At 46.3% G+C, this 14925-nt stretch overlaps 1 protein-coding gene across 1 annotated transcript in view; it reads right to left on the bottom strand.

The window, feature by feature from the left end:
• Positions 1 to 327: 327 nt before the first annotated feature.
• Positions 328 to 14925, bottom strand: part of LOC108304952 (TBC1 domain family member 22A-like) — a gene marked incomplete at its 3' end in the record, with an annotated part of 53233 nt that continues 38635 nt past the window's right edge. Inside the window, exons 6-7 of the mRNA XM_017529434.2 lie at positions 12852 to 12860; positions 328 to 333 (exon numbers count right to left, since the gene is read on the bottom strand). Coding sequence (XP_017384923.2) covers positions 328 to 333; positions 12852 to 12860 — 15 coding nt within the window. The remainder of the gene's footprint in view (positions 334 to 12851; positions 12861 to 14925) is intronic.

The raw sequence follows: 14925 nt of genomic DNA on the forward strand, positions 1-14925 counted from the left end.
CCCTGGACTTAGAGGTCCCAGGGCACCTCAAGCTTTATACGTTCCAAGACAAATTCCCACTTTCCTCCCCAAATCTGCTCCTCTCCAAGTTGCCCCATCCTTGACAGCCACTCCTGATGGCCCTCCTTCCGTCACCCCTCACACCCAGGCCCTCCACAAGCCTTCTCCCCAGAGCTTTAAAATGTACTCCACTAAACCCCAGACTTCTCACCACCTCCTCCACCTCCACCCACTCCAGCCACCACCCTCCTAACTGGTCTTCCTACCTCCATAGAAAAGCCACAGGGATCCTTTTGAAAGCCTAAGTCAGATCATGCCAACCCCTGCTCAACCCTTCCACTGGCTTTCCACCACCACAACCAGCATGGAATCTGACCTCCTTCTACCGTTCTCTGTGGCCTGTGGGGTGCAGCTCTGATTCCCCTCCCTCCTCGCCCGCCTCTGAGCCCCACCCTCCCTTCACTGCAGCCACAGCGGCTTTCTTGGAGAAGAGCCGCATGCACACTAAGCTCATCTTCCCAAACCCCTCCTTCCAGGGCTGTGTGCCCCCAAATCATCAGGTGGCTATCTCCCCTCATCCTCTGGGTCTGTGCTTCACTGTCACCCCATCAGAAGGACCATCCGAATCACCTGCATAAGCAGCCCCTCCTTCACCCCAGTGCTGTCCAACACAGGAGCCTCGAGCCACAAAGGCTACAGGACACCCGAAAAGTGGTCCAGCGGAGATGCACTGTAATTAGGAGACATACTGCAGACTGAGCACAAAAAAGTGAGTGTGCATTACCTCACGGACAGTTTCTATATGGATTAGACGTTGCATTCATAATGTGTTATGATCACATGGTTTATATATTATATTAATAGAATATATTTTTAAAACCCATCTCACCTGTTGCTTCCTCCTTCCTTACCATGGCCACAGGAACACTTTAACTCACACCGTGGCTGGCAATGTCCCCCCGAGTAGTGCTGCCCCAGAGCATGGTCCTGCATTATCTGAGTCACAGCTTCACTGTCATCCTGCCTTGTGTGCTGATGGGGTCAGGTGTGTGTGCATGGCACCTGCTGGTCCTGGTCACGGCCGCATGCCCGGCTCCTGTGGCAGCACATGGCATGCAGCAGGCTCTCAGAACAGAAGCGCTCCGGGCTGATTAAATTACATCAAGAGTTCCGGAGAAAACAGAGCAGAGCCAGCAGTTACCATGACAAGAAAACTAAACAGCATCACTAACCTTTATTAAGTACTGCCCATGTGCCAGGCCCTATTCTAGGAGCCTTCCTTCCGTGAATTCACTGAATCCTCCCCGTAAGTGGTGAGGTGGGATTCAAGCCACACTGCAGTCTGCATGCTGCCCAGCTTGGGCACCGGCAAACAACACACAGGCACCCTGCCACCCGGCTTCCCACGCCCCAAGGACTCACCCAGGGCCCTGGGCCTCCCTGAATGGCCTACCCTTCCCAGGTGACCTGAAGTGAACCCCAGCAGGGTACAGTAGTATCAACCACATGAAGAACAGAAACTAAAACAGAGCTGTAGATGCGCACGGGTGATACCTTTACAGCAGTTTTCTGTATGTTCCAAATTGTTCTATAATAAATGTGCATTACTATCTAACCCTGAAGTTTTCTGCATCACATCTTTGGATGAATCCAATTGGTAACACTTTGGGTCACCACAAATCACCGCAGTTTGGTGTTGCCCTGGCTTTGGGATTCTTCGTAGAGACGCTATCATGGACCCTCAACCTTACACCTCATCTGGCCTCCTGGCTGTGTATTTCTTCAAAGAAGACAGTAAGATGCTTTGGGATTTCAAATTGTGGTCACTCCCAGAAACCTGATGCAGCCAGATACTTGTGGTTCCCGGCAGCAGAGGTTATCCGCATTGGTCGGAATGGTCCCAGCACTGACTCTCTTGCTGTCCTTCACCCTAAGATAGTGGTTTTCAACCCAGGAATGATGGGGTCATTGGCTTGGGGAGCTCCCCAGGAGAGAGGCAATTCTTGCATATACTGGAGCTCACCCAGCTTAGTCCAGAGTCCCCATTCAAACAAAAGTAGGGCCCCTTCACTTGGTGACCTGAGCCCCCACCAGCCCTTAGCCCAGACAAGTGGGTTTTCCCCCAGCGAAACACACCCTCTCCACCAAGGGACAAAATGCTTCATTAAACGGGTCCTGCTCCCTGTTGTCAGGGGGTTGTCAACAGGGGTTGTCAGGTACCCCATACAGGAGCAATCCTACTGGCATCAGGTTGGCACCCCTCATAGTCAGAGGTCCCAGGAGCAGCAGCAGGCACCCATATTTGCTGCTCTCTAGCCTCCTTGAGTGACATCTCCAGGAACAGGAGCAAATCGGTTGAATAGGGCCTGAAGTGAACCCAGCAAACTTCAGCAGCCCTACAGAAGAGAGACTTGACTACTGAGGAGGAACAAGCAGGAAGCAACAGCACCACCAAGAAAAGTCCCCACAAAAACCCCACTCGAGGTTCAGCAGCCTCAAAGACTAAAACTAGACAAACTCATGAAGATGAGAAAGAATCCATTTAAAAATGCTGAAAACCCAAAGGCCAGAGTGCCCCTTCTCCTCCAAATGATTGCAGCATCTCTCCATCAAGGGCGCAGAACTGGACGGAGGATGAGGTGGACAAACTGACAGAAGTGGCTTCAGAAGATGGGTAATCAAAACTACACTGAGCTAAAGGAGCATGTTCTAACCCAATGCAAACAAGCTAAGAACGTTGATAAAAGGTTAGAGGAATTGTTAACTAGAATAGACAGTTCAGAGAGGAACTTAAACCACCCGATGGATCTGGAAAACACAGCACGAGAAATTCATGAAGCACACACCAGTATCAACAAGCTGACTCAACCACGCGGAAGAAAGGATATCAGAGTCTGAAGTCCACCTTACTGAAATTAAGACATGAAGACCAGAATAAATAATGAAAAGGAATGAACAAAGCCTCCAAGGATATGGGACTTTATAAAATGACTGAACCTCTGATTGACTGGAGTACCAGGAGGAGATGGGGAGAACGGAAACAAGCTGGACAACATACTTCAGGATGTTATCCAACAGGACGTCCCCACCTAGCAAGACAGGCCAACATGCAAATTCAGGAAATACAGAGAACACCATTAACATACTCCACAAGAAGATCAACCCCAAGACACATAATCCTCAGATTCTCCAAGGTCGAAACAAAGGAAACACTGTTCAGGACAGCCAGAGAGAAAGGCCAGGTCACTTACAAAGGAAAGCCGTCAGACAAACAGCAGGCCTCTTGGCAGAAACTCTGCAAGCTAGAAAAGGAAGAATTAATATTCAACATTCTTAAAGAATTTTCAACCCAGAATCTCATATCCAGCCAATCTAAGCTTCATAAGCAAAGGAGAAATAAAATCTTTTCCAGACAAGCAAATGCTGAGGGATTTTGTTACCACCAGGCCTGCCCTGCAAGAGCTTCTGAAACAAGCAGTAAATATGGAAAGGAAAAACCGGTACCAGCCACTGCAAAAACACACGAAAATACAAAGACCGATGACACTATGAAGAAACTGCATCAACTAGTGCACAAAATAACCAACTAGCATCATGATGACAGGATCAAATTCACACATAACAATACTAACCTGAAATGTAAATGGGCCATATGCCCCAATTAAAAGACACAGACTGGCAAATTGCATAAGGTGTCAAGACCCATCAATGTGCTGTATTCAGGAGACCCATTTTAAACGCAAAGACATACACAGACTCAAAATAAAGGGATGGAGGAAAATATACCAAGCAGATGGAAGGCAAAAGCAAAAGCAGGGGTTGCAATCCTAGTCCTTGATAAAACAGACTTTAAACTAACAAAGATCAAAAAAGACAAAGAAAGGCATAATATAATGGTAAAGGGATCAACGCAACAAGAGGAGCTAACTATCCTAAATACACAGGCGCCCAACACAGGAGCACCCAGATTCATAAAGCAAGTTTTCAGAGACTTACAAGGAGACTTAAACTCCCACACAATAACAGTAGGAGACTTTAACACCCACTATCAGTATTAGCTCAACAAGACAGAAAATTAACAAGGATATTCAGGACTTCAACTCAGCTCTGGATCAAGCGGACCTCATAGACATCCACAGAACTCTCTACCCCAAATCAACAGAACATACATTCTTCTCAGTGCCACATGGCGCCTATTCTAAAATTGACCACCTAATTGGAAGTAAAACACCCTCAGCAAATCCAAAAGAACTGAATTTGTAACAGTCTCTCAGACCACAGTGCAATCAAATTAGAACTCAGGATTAAGAAGCTGACTCAAAACCACATAATGTCATGGAAATTTAATAACTTGTTCCTGAATGACTGGGTAAATAATGAAATTAAAGCAGAAAGCAAGAAGTTATTTGAAACCAATGAGAACAAAGAGACAACGCACCAGAATCTCTGGGACACAGCTAAAGCAGTGTTAAGAGGCAAATTTATAGCACTGAATGCCCATATCAGAAAGCGCGAAAGATTTCAAATAGACATCCTAACATCACAATTAAAAGAACTAGAGAAGCAAGAGCAAATTAATCCAAAAGTTAACAGAAGACAAGAAATAACTAAGATCAGAAAAGAACTGAAGGAGACAGAGACATGAAAAACCCTCCAAAAAAATCAACAAATCCAGGAGCTTCTTTTTTGAAAAAGTTAAGAAAACAGACCACTAGCTGGACTAATAAAGGAGAAAAGAGAAAAGAATCAAATAAACACAATAAAAAGTGATAAAGGGGATATCAACACTGACCCCACAGAAATACAAACTACCATCAGAGAACACTATAAACACCTCTATGCAAATAAAACAGAAAATCTAGAGAAATGGATAAATTCCTGGATGCATACACCCTACCAAGACTAAACCAGGGAGAAGCTGAATCCCTGAATAGACCAATAACAAGCTCTAAAATTGAAGCGGTAATTAATAGCCTACCAACCAAAAAAAGCCCAGGACCAGATGGATTCACAGCTGAATTCTACCAGAAATACAAAGAGGAGCTGGTACCATTCCTTCTGAAACTATTCCAAACAATTGAAAAAGAGGGACCTTCCCTAACTCATTTTATGAAGCCAGCATCATCCTGATACCAAAACCAGGAAGAGACCAAAAAAAAAAAAAAACTTCAGGCCAATATCCCTGATGAACACCAATGTGAAAATCCTCAATGAAATACTGGTGAACTGAATCCAGCAGCACATCAAAAAACTTATCCACCATGATCAAGTCAGCTTCATCCCTGGGATGCAAGGCCAGTTCAACATGCGCAAATCAATGAACGTAACCCATCACAGAAACAGAACCAAAGCCAAAAAACACATTGTTATCTCAATAGATGCAAAAAAGGCCTATGATACAATTCAAAAATCCTTCATGTTAAAAACTCTCAACTAGGTATTGCTAGAACATATCTCAAACTAATAAGAGCTATCTATGACAAACCCACAGCCAATATCATACTGAATGGGCACAAGCTGGAAGCATTTCCTTTGAAAACCGGCATAAGACAAGGATGCCCTCTCTCAACACTCCCATTCAACATAGTATTGGAAGTTCTGGCCAGGGCAACCAGGCAACAGAAAGAAATAAAGAGTACTCAATTAAGAAGAGAGGAAGTCAAGTTCTGTTTGCAGACGACATGATTGTACATTTTGAAAACCCCATTATCTCAGCCCAAAAACTTCTGAAACTGATAGGCAACTTCAACAAAGTCTCAGTATACAAAATCAATGTGCAAAAATCACAAACATTCCTTTACACCAACAATAGGCAAGCAGAGAGCCAAATCATGAATGAACTCACATTCACAATCACTACAAAGCGAATAAAATACCTAGGAACAAGGGATGTGAAGGACCTCCTCAAGGAGAACTACAAACTACTGCTCAAGGAAAATATGAGAGAACACAAACAAATGAGAAACATTCCGCGCCCACGGATGGAAAGAATCAAGTAAAATGGCCATACTGCCCAAACTGATTTATAGATTCAATGCTAGTCCCATCAAACTACCATTGACATTCTTCACAGGATTAGAAAAAAAACTATTTTAAATTTCATATGGAATCAAAGAAGACACCGTAGAGCCAAGACAATCTTAAGCAAGAAGAACAAAGCTGGAGGCACCATGCTACCTGACTTCAAACTATACTACAAGCCCACACCAACCAAAACGGCAAGAAACTGGTACCAAAACAGACATGTATAGACCAACGGAGCAGAACAGAGACCTCAGAAATAACACCGTATATTTACAACCATCTGATCTTCAACAAGCCTGACAAAAATAAGCCATGGGGAAAGGATCTCCCATCAGTAATTGGTGCTGGGAAAACTGGCTAGCCATATGCAAAAAACTATAACTGGACCCCTTCCTTACACCTTACACACAAATTAACTCAAGACAGATTAAAGACTTAAACGTAAAACCCAAAACCATAAAACCCTAGAAGAAAACCTAGGCAATACCATTCAGGACGTAGGCATGGGCAAAGACTTCATGACAAAAACACCAAAAGAAATTGCAAAAAAAAAAAAAGCCAAAATTGACAAATGGGATCTAATTAAACTAAATCGCTTCTGCAGAGCAAAAGAAACGATCATCAAAGTGAACAGGCAACCTACAGAACGGGAGAAAATGTTTGTAATCTATCCATCTGACAAAGGTCTAATATTCAGAATCTACAAGGAACTTAAATTTACAAGTAAAAAACAACCTCATCAAAAAGGGGGCGAAGGATGTGAACAGACACTTCTCAAAAGAAGACATTTATAGAGCCAGCAAACATATAAGCTCAGCATCACGGGTCATCAGAAAAATGCAAATCAGAACCACAATGAGATACCTTCTCATGCCAGCCAGAATGGCAATTATTAAATATTGGGAAGCAGTAAATGCTGGCAAGGCTGTAGAGAAACGGGAACGCTTTTACACTGCTGGTGAACATGTAAATTAGTTCAACCATTGTGGAAGAGAGTTTGGCAATTCCCCAAGGAAGAAATACCATCTGACCCAGCAATCTCATTACTGGGTATATACCCAAAGGAATACAAATCATTCTGCTATGAAGACACATGCACACGTATATTTATTGGAGTACTATTTACAATACCAAAGACTTGGAACCAACCCAAATGCCCACCAATGACAGACTGGATAAAGAAAATGTAGCACAGGTATAGCACAGGATACTATTCAGTCATAAAAAGGAATGAAATCGTGTCCTTTGCAGGAACATGGATGAAGCTGGAAGCCACCATCCTCAGCAAACTACCAGCACAGGAACGCAATACCAAACACCACATGATCTCTCTCATAAGTGGGAGTCAAACAATGAGAACACATGGACACAGAGAGAGGAACAGCACACACCAGGTCCTGCCGTGGGGTGGGGGGTGAGGGCAGGGTAGTTAAGAGGACGAGTCAACAGGTGCAGCAAACCACCATGGCACATTTAACATGTAACAAACCTGCACGTTCTACACATGTATCCTTTTTTTTTTTTTAGAAGAAGAAATAAACAAAAAAGAAAGGACAACGTAGTTATCTAGTTATCTTCACATACCTAGAGCAATGTGAATAGGGAATTGGTCTCAATCAATACGGCCCCACTTATAAAAGTCAATGGGTGGAGGTTATAGAGAAAACTATTCCAGTATAACTAAAGGGCAAAAAATTGTAAGCCACTCTCCTGAGATAGGATTGACTTACAAAAAGATGTACCTACTTAATGTATACAACTTAATGAGTTTAGCAAAAATGTTCTAAGCTGTGCAATATAGAGATTTTCTTGTTACTGGAAGTCTTCAATGTTCGAACATCAGCATTTTCCCTATGTGAACAGGACACTGAGAGAATTCAGATATTAAGATCTGATGCTTAGGGAATCAGCGGGGATGACCCTCTGAATGAGGTCTGCAGTTTTCACAAGCTCTACCAGCTTCTTGTAGGACGGCAGGACAGTGAATGTTAACGTGGTCCATGAACAAGCAGCTCTGTAGACAGATGTCAGGAAATGTGGCCGATCTTATTTTGGTCATGGAGGTTGATAATATGCATAAGCATCAAAATGCTTTCAAAAGCTCTAGGGGAAAAAAAAAAAAAAGAACATGACCTCATCCTGCCATCTACCACTTTGCTAACTTCCCTGAGTACTAACTGTCCCCACTTCATGCTACTGCCTAAAGCAGAGAGCCTCACACACGACGTGCCCCAATAAAATCCCCTGTTGTGGAGATGGTGCTGCTCTTTGGTTGACTGCTAATGGGACTGATTCTCCTTCAAGTCCTCCACAGAATTTACCTAATCTTATTAGAAAGAATAACTTCATTCAGCGCTTAGAGAACGGCAGTAAATTTCTTGAAAACGACAGTTTTTGGCTGAGATAAGAGAAAGACGAAATACAACTCCAGGCAAGCTTTACTCTTTAGTTTACCAGGTAATGACAAAGCATGGCCCTGAGCCAGGCCCAGTGCCAAGCCCAAATCCCTCCCCTGAGATACCCTCCAAACCAAAGTGTGCAGGAACGAGGCACAGCGGCCACAGACTGCTTCCCAGTGGGGAGGTACAGGGACAGAGCAGGAGCCGCCTTGCTGTCACACAGCAAGCAGGCGGCAGCAGCAGGAGGCCCACAGCAGGTTCAGAGGGCCAGAGGCCTCGGTCCCAATCCCGAAGGCAGGAGCATGATTGTTAAGGAACGGTAAGCAGGGTGATGACACCACCTGCAGGAGAAAATCCAATCTGCTTCACCTTCCCCAGAGCCCTCCCCTCGGCTGCAGCTGGACCGACCAGCCCACGGCGTACACTGGAGCACACCCCACGGGCTCCAGCCGATTCTCTCCACTCGCCCCCGACACACCAGCAGGCCTCCCCTCCATGCAACACCCTCTCCCTTCATCTCCCACCCTCCCACCCACCAAACAAGCCTCATCCACAGAGGCCCTTCCTTCTCTCCACAAAGCTGGAATTCTCCTGTTTTGCTGGATCTCTCAGCATGGATGAGATCCCTACAGGGCAGGGAGCATGACTCACAAATACATCTTTGTATCCTCACTGCCCAGCACCAGGCAGCTTAAGAAATGTTTTCCGAGTAAATGAGCGCACAAATCAATGAGCAAATGACTGAATTCATGAGAGAGCAAACAAGTGAATACATTACAAAGAGAAATGGCCACAGTCTTGTTAGAACTGCCCACCGACCTCTAAAGCATCTAGAAAGTCTGAAGCAGAAAAACCTTGGCAAATCAAACACGGGGGAAGCAGGATTGCGTGCTCTGAGCGAGACAGCATCCGAAGGTCCAAATAAATGACTGTGTGCCCAGGGGCACTTCAATTCAAAAACACTGATACAGAGGAAAAGAAGGGCAAAGAGTAATCAAGTCAACAGCGGCTATCAAACTGCACGGGGCTAGCAGGGAACCGCAGGGGCGACAAGACAACAAGGGACCGCCGCGCAGCTCCGTTTAACACTGAGTCCTCGCCCCAGGGCTCCTGCCGTGGAATCATGCAAGGAAGGTGGTCAAGAGTTATGTGTCAGGGGTGTGCCTCACAGGTTAGTAATTATAATAAATAAAAAACAGCATCAAAAGCAAAACTGGACACAACTTAAACACCCACTAAATAGAATGTCTTCAGAAACGTTTCACCTACAAGCAAACTGAAGAAATGAATGTATTTTAATGAATATTACAAAGCCATTAACAATCATATTTTCAAAGAAAATTAGTGTCATGGGAAAATACATTATGTAAAGTAAGTAAAAACAGGCTGCACTTGGTGGCTTACATCTGTAATCCCACCACTTGGGAGGCCGAGGTGGGTGGATCACTTGAGGTCATGGGTTCAAGATCAGCCTGGCCAATGTGGTAAAACCCCATCTCTACTAAAAATACAAAAAAAATTAGTCAGGTATGGTGGCGGGCAACTGTAATCCCAGCTACTCAGGAGGCTGAGGCAGGAGAATTGCTTGGACCTGGGAGGCAGAGGTTGCGGTGAGCCACGATCTCATCACTGCACTCCAGGCTGCGCAACAGAGCAAGACTCCATCTCAAAAATAATTAAAAATAAAATAAGTAAAAATAGATATATAATTAGACACACTACTTGATCTCAAGTCTATGTAAAAAGGAAAACACACACACACATGCCTCCCAAAAAGACAAAGAAGATAAGCTTTTCTAACATCCTGGGGAAACCAGGGTGGCAGTTTACATGGGTTTTTATCCTTCTTCCTGAGACTGGTCTTGGGAGGTTGCACAGCAGGCAGAAGAGACTGTGCCCAGTGGCCTCACACATTCCTAAGTTTGAGTCCTGGCTCTGTAATGTCAAAATCTCAGAACTTTGGGCTTGTTTTTTAACCCCTTCAAGCCTCAGTTTCCTCATCTGTCAAACCGGAATAAAAACAGTGTCCACTTCACCAGGCTACTGTGAGAAATGATCAAGAAAATGCATATCAAGGACTCCACACCACACACCTAGCACGTGGCAAGCATTAAAATACATTAGATGCAGTCGGGCATGGTGACTCACACCTATAATCCCAGCACTTTGGGAGGCCGAAGTGGGCGAATCAAGAGGTCAGGAGTTCGAGACCGGCCCGGCAAATATGGTCTTGAACTCTTTTCAGTAGAAACCCCGTCTCTACTAAAAACATGAAAATGAGCAGGGCGTGGTGGCATGCTCCTGTAGTCCCAGCTACTCGGGAGGCTGAGGCAGAAGCATTGCTTGAACCCGGGAGGCAGAGGTTGCAGTGAGCCGAGACAGAGCCACTGCCCTCCAGCCTGGGCAACAGAGCAAGACTCCATCTCCAAAAAAAAAAAGTTAGATGCTATTATTTTCTTATTATTACTCTCAGTAGTTGCTAAATTTCAAACACTAAACATCTGTAATTTTAAATTATATTTAAGAGTAGCAAAGATGAACAGAAGTAAATGTTCTCTAAGAAGGGAAGGCTGGCGCCCCTGCCACGCCAGCCCATGTGTGAAAGGAGCCCGGGTATGCACTGACTAAGCAAGTGCTACGGGAAGGTGGAAACCAGCACCAGCTTTCTGGTCCCCACCAGGGCTCAGCCTCCTGCGTCCTCCTCCTAAGATCACGGTGTCCAATCCACGCCACCTTCTCAGATACCGTCTGCATCTGTAGATCTGATTTCTTGCCCATCAGGTGCCCCTGCCTTCGTGGAACACCCTGCCCCAGTCCTGGGTCAAGGAGGTGGCTCAGTCTCCAGTGCCCAGCGCAGACATGATACCTTCTCTGCAGCTATTCTGGCCCGTGAAGGCCCACCTGCTCCCGCCCCCAGCCATATCCCCAGCAGAATTCATTACTTGTTCATCTGTGTTTCCACAGAACTTTTTTTTTTTCCCAGATAGATTGCAGAAATTTATTAAAATTGGAAACATTGTGGCTGGGCGCAGTAGCTCACGCCTGTAATCCCAGCACTTTGGGAGCCCGAGGTAGGTGGATCACAAGGTCAAGGGATTGAGACCATCCTGGCCAACATGGTGAAGCCCCATCTCTAGTAAAAATACAAAAATTAGCTGGGCATGGTGGTGCATGCCTGTAATCCCAGCTGTTCAGGAGGCTGAGGCAGGAGAATCATTTGAACCAGGGAGTCGGAGGTTGCGGTGAGCCAAGATTACGCCACTGCACTCCAGCCTGGTGACAGAGGGAGACTCCATCTCATAAATGAACAAATGAATGAAGGAATGAATGAATGAATGAAATTGGAGACATTGTTTAATCTTCCTGTGCCATGAGACTCCATAGGCTATCTACAAAGTCCACTGGGAGGCTGAGGATCACTTGAGCCCAGGAGTTTGAGGCTGTAAGTGGGCCTCAAAGAGCCACTGCACTCCAGCCTGGGTGAGCAAGGCCCTTTCAAGGGGTAAACCTCATGCTTGCTTGCTACCACAGAACTTCTTACGATTGCTTAAGAGCCCTCGCCCTTCCTGGCTCTGCCATAATTATCTGCAGCAGACCTGTCTCTCCATTAAAGCAGAAACCTTCGGGTCCCCTGTGCCTCAACTGGCAGGAGCTCACTACATATTTTAATTGAAATAAATAATCAGAAATAATTTTCACTTATTAAAGTATTCTTCTTCTACCCCAGGAAAATGGAAAAGCCAACAAAAAGTTAAAATAAAAATAAGGTTTCTCCCTCTCAAGAAAAATCAGCTGCACTGGCCAAGGAGAATTTACAGTCTCGCTGAAAGTAACTGTGAATTACATGCTGCATACTAAAGATGAAAAAATAACTGTGCTAAGTAGATATCCTTTAATACTTGGCTTAGGTAATAGAGACGGCATTTTCAAGCACAGAAGGCCCAGGCCTAGAAAAGTTTTAATGACATCTGATGGAAGCAGCACACATAAGGAAATCTGTGTCTTACGAAGTCAATATATATTTTATTGAGGAAATAACCATGAATAAATGGAAGAAAAGAGTGTACTTTAGTGAAGTATTTAATGGTCTGATCTAGAAGGTCATTAAGGTAAAGGAGGAAGCAAATGAAATACAGTGACCTGCATACAGAAAGACCTGGGAGCCGCCGCGAGATGAAGAGTGGACCAGGGGACAGTGGCGGCCGCATGAATCACCAGGCAGACAGCTCCAGACACGACCGACTCTGTCAATAACCAGGAAGAGACCCCGCATGCCAGAAGATCAACTGCAGCACAGAAACAGCCAAAAGCAGTCTGAAATGGCTTGAAGGAACCCAACCGAGACAGACAAACGCTAAGATTAAGTCAAAACAAGCAAATTTAAGTTTACAAGGATTAGGAAACATTTTCTCGTAAAATGAATGGTACTCCGTAAATCTGACAAGCATGCTACTACATGCTACTAAAACAAGGATCAGTAAAGTCATCCCAAAGTTTGAGTTACCTGGCTGCCACCTTTAACTAAAATCCATTTCCGTTCAACACAGTGAGCCTTCTGCCAATTTCTCAATCACCTTCATGGAAAACCCATTTCAAAAGCCCCTTCGAGCCAGACCAAAGCCACACACAGCCAGCAGAAAGGCAGCGGGGGCAGTCCCCGCAGGGGTGGGTGGCGGGAGGACCACTGGGAAGAGTGGCTGAAGAGGTCTGAGGCCAGGCAGCCCACAGTGTGACCAACACGTGGGAGCCCCCGAGCCTGCACGCTTCAAATGCCAGCCTCATGTCTGGGCTGCTGTGATCCCCATGACGCATGGGTGCTCTGTGTCTCCTCAGCACCAGAAGCCCGCCCAAACAGCCTCATTATCCTTGTGCCTGCTGTGCCCACGGGGTGTGCAGAGAAGCCAGCGATGGTACCAGGGAACGCGCGGGCAGGAGGAGGCAGCGGTAGGGGAGCAGAAGCTGCCACCAGACCCAGAAACAGCATGAGGGAGTTGCAAAGAGCTACAGCTCAGAGCACAGCTAATTCACCTGCTGCTGAATTTCAAAGTGTCACCCCCACGTTACTTCCAGCCCTACAGCAGGATCACAAAGCACCAGAAGCCTGATTAACCTCCCCAGCGCACAGCTCTGATCATTCCACTCCCTGCCCAAAACCTTCCGGGGCTCCCAACTACATACGGAACAAAGACATCCAGACCTCGGCAACCACCTGCACCAATTCCTTGATTTTACTGATGAGGAGACTGAGACTAAGGCGGGATTAAGTGGCTGGACGTCGGAGGGTGGCAGAGGCAGGATCTGAGCCCAGGATCTCAGCACCACCTCTCCATCCCCAGTGGCTTTCTCACGGCACCATCGCTGCCTCAAATCAGACGCCTCCACCTGGCAGGCCAGACCTTCCAAGAACTGACCCCAGCTGTATTTTTGGCTTTTCCTACCACTGCCTTCTTCTCACACTATCAGTTCTGCAGGGCAGCAGCCTGGACGCTGGCTCTCTCGGACACAGCTGGACTGGAATGCTGGTTCCACCGGCCGGGAGACCCTGAGCCAGGCACTGAGCTTCTGTTCCCTCCCAGAATCGCAGGGGCACCACACACAACGCGCTCAGCACACAGCTCGACACGCCGTTGTGACTGCTGCTGCTGCCGCCCCCGCCACTCGGACTCTGCCCTCTCTACCTCCTCCCCTCAACTGTCCGCTTAAGTGACTCCCTCCCTGGGAGAGTCTTGCCCCATCTCCCACTATGGAAATCACACCCATGAGACAAGATGCACCACAAAGGCCAGCCCTCAGGAGCCCACAGAACTCAAGGGCTCGTCATCGTCTGGCATGTCCAGGCCCTGGCACGGCAGGCACCTACTCATGTCTGACAGATGAATGAAGAGATGGGAACCTGCTTTCTTGTCACCTATGTCTCCTTGCTGGCTCCACCCCACCCCAGAATCTGTCCCTGACAGCTCCTCACCACTCCATCCAATGGGCCTTCCTGACCAGGCCACTGACATGCAGCGAAGTACCAAGGCCTTTCCACGTGGCCCAACACCTCCAGTGCCTGCACTTGGCAAAACAAGCTCATCAGTTACCCGACGCCCACTGGCCCCTGCCCACAGGAACCTGAGGCCAGTCTGCTGCCCTGCACCCAGGCAACTTGGTAATCAGCCTGTCCTACATGACAGCCAAGTGATGGACTCCTGACACACAGCCTGACCTGTGCCAGTCATGCTCCCCAGAGCAAGCCCCGCCTCTGCAATCATCCTGCATGTGAGGGTTCAGCTTCTCAGCCGTTCAGCTGCCCACAGCACTCACGTGAGGACAAAAGGAATGATCTGATGTCTACTATCTCCCAGGAGGATCTGAGTCCTTGATGGAAGAGTGTATCACCACGGAGAGTCCAGCAGGGTCAAAAGCAGAGTTATGTCCTCACGTGATTATAAGAACAAAAATCCTCCAATTATATAATTATTGTTTTTTGATTTTTTTTTTTTTTTTTTTTTTTTTTTTT

Source organism: Cebus imitator, unplaced genomic scaffold (assembly GCF_001604975.1).
Source record: "Cebus imitator isolate Cc_AM_T3 unplaced genomic scaffold, Cebus_imitator-1.0 Scaffold59, whole genome shotgun sequence".
Lineage (NCBI taxonomy): Eukaryota > Metazoa > Chordata > Mammalia > Primates > Cebidae > Cebus > Cebus imitator.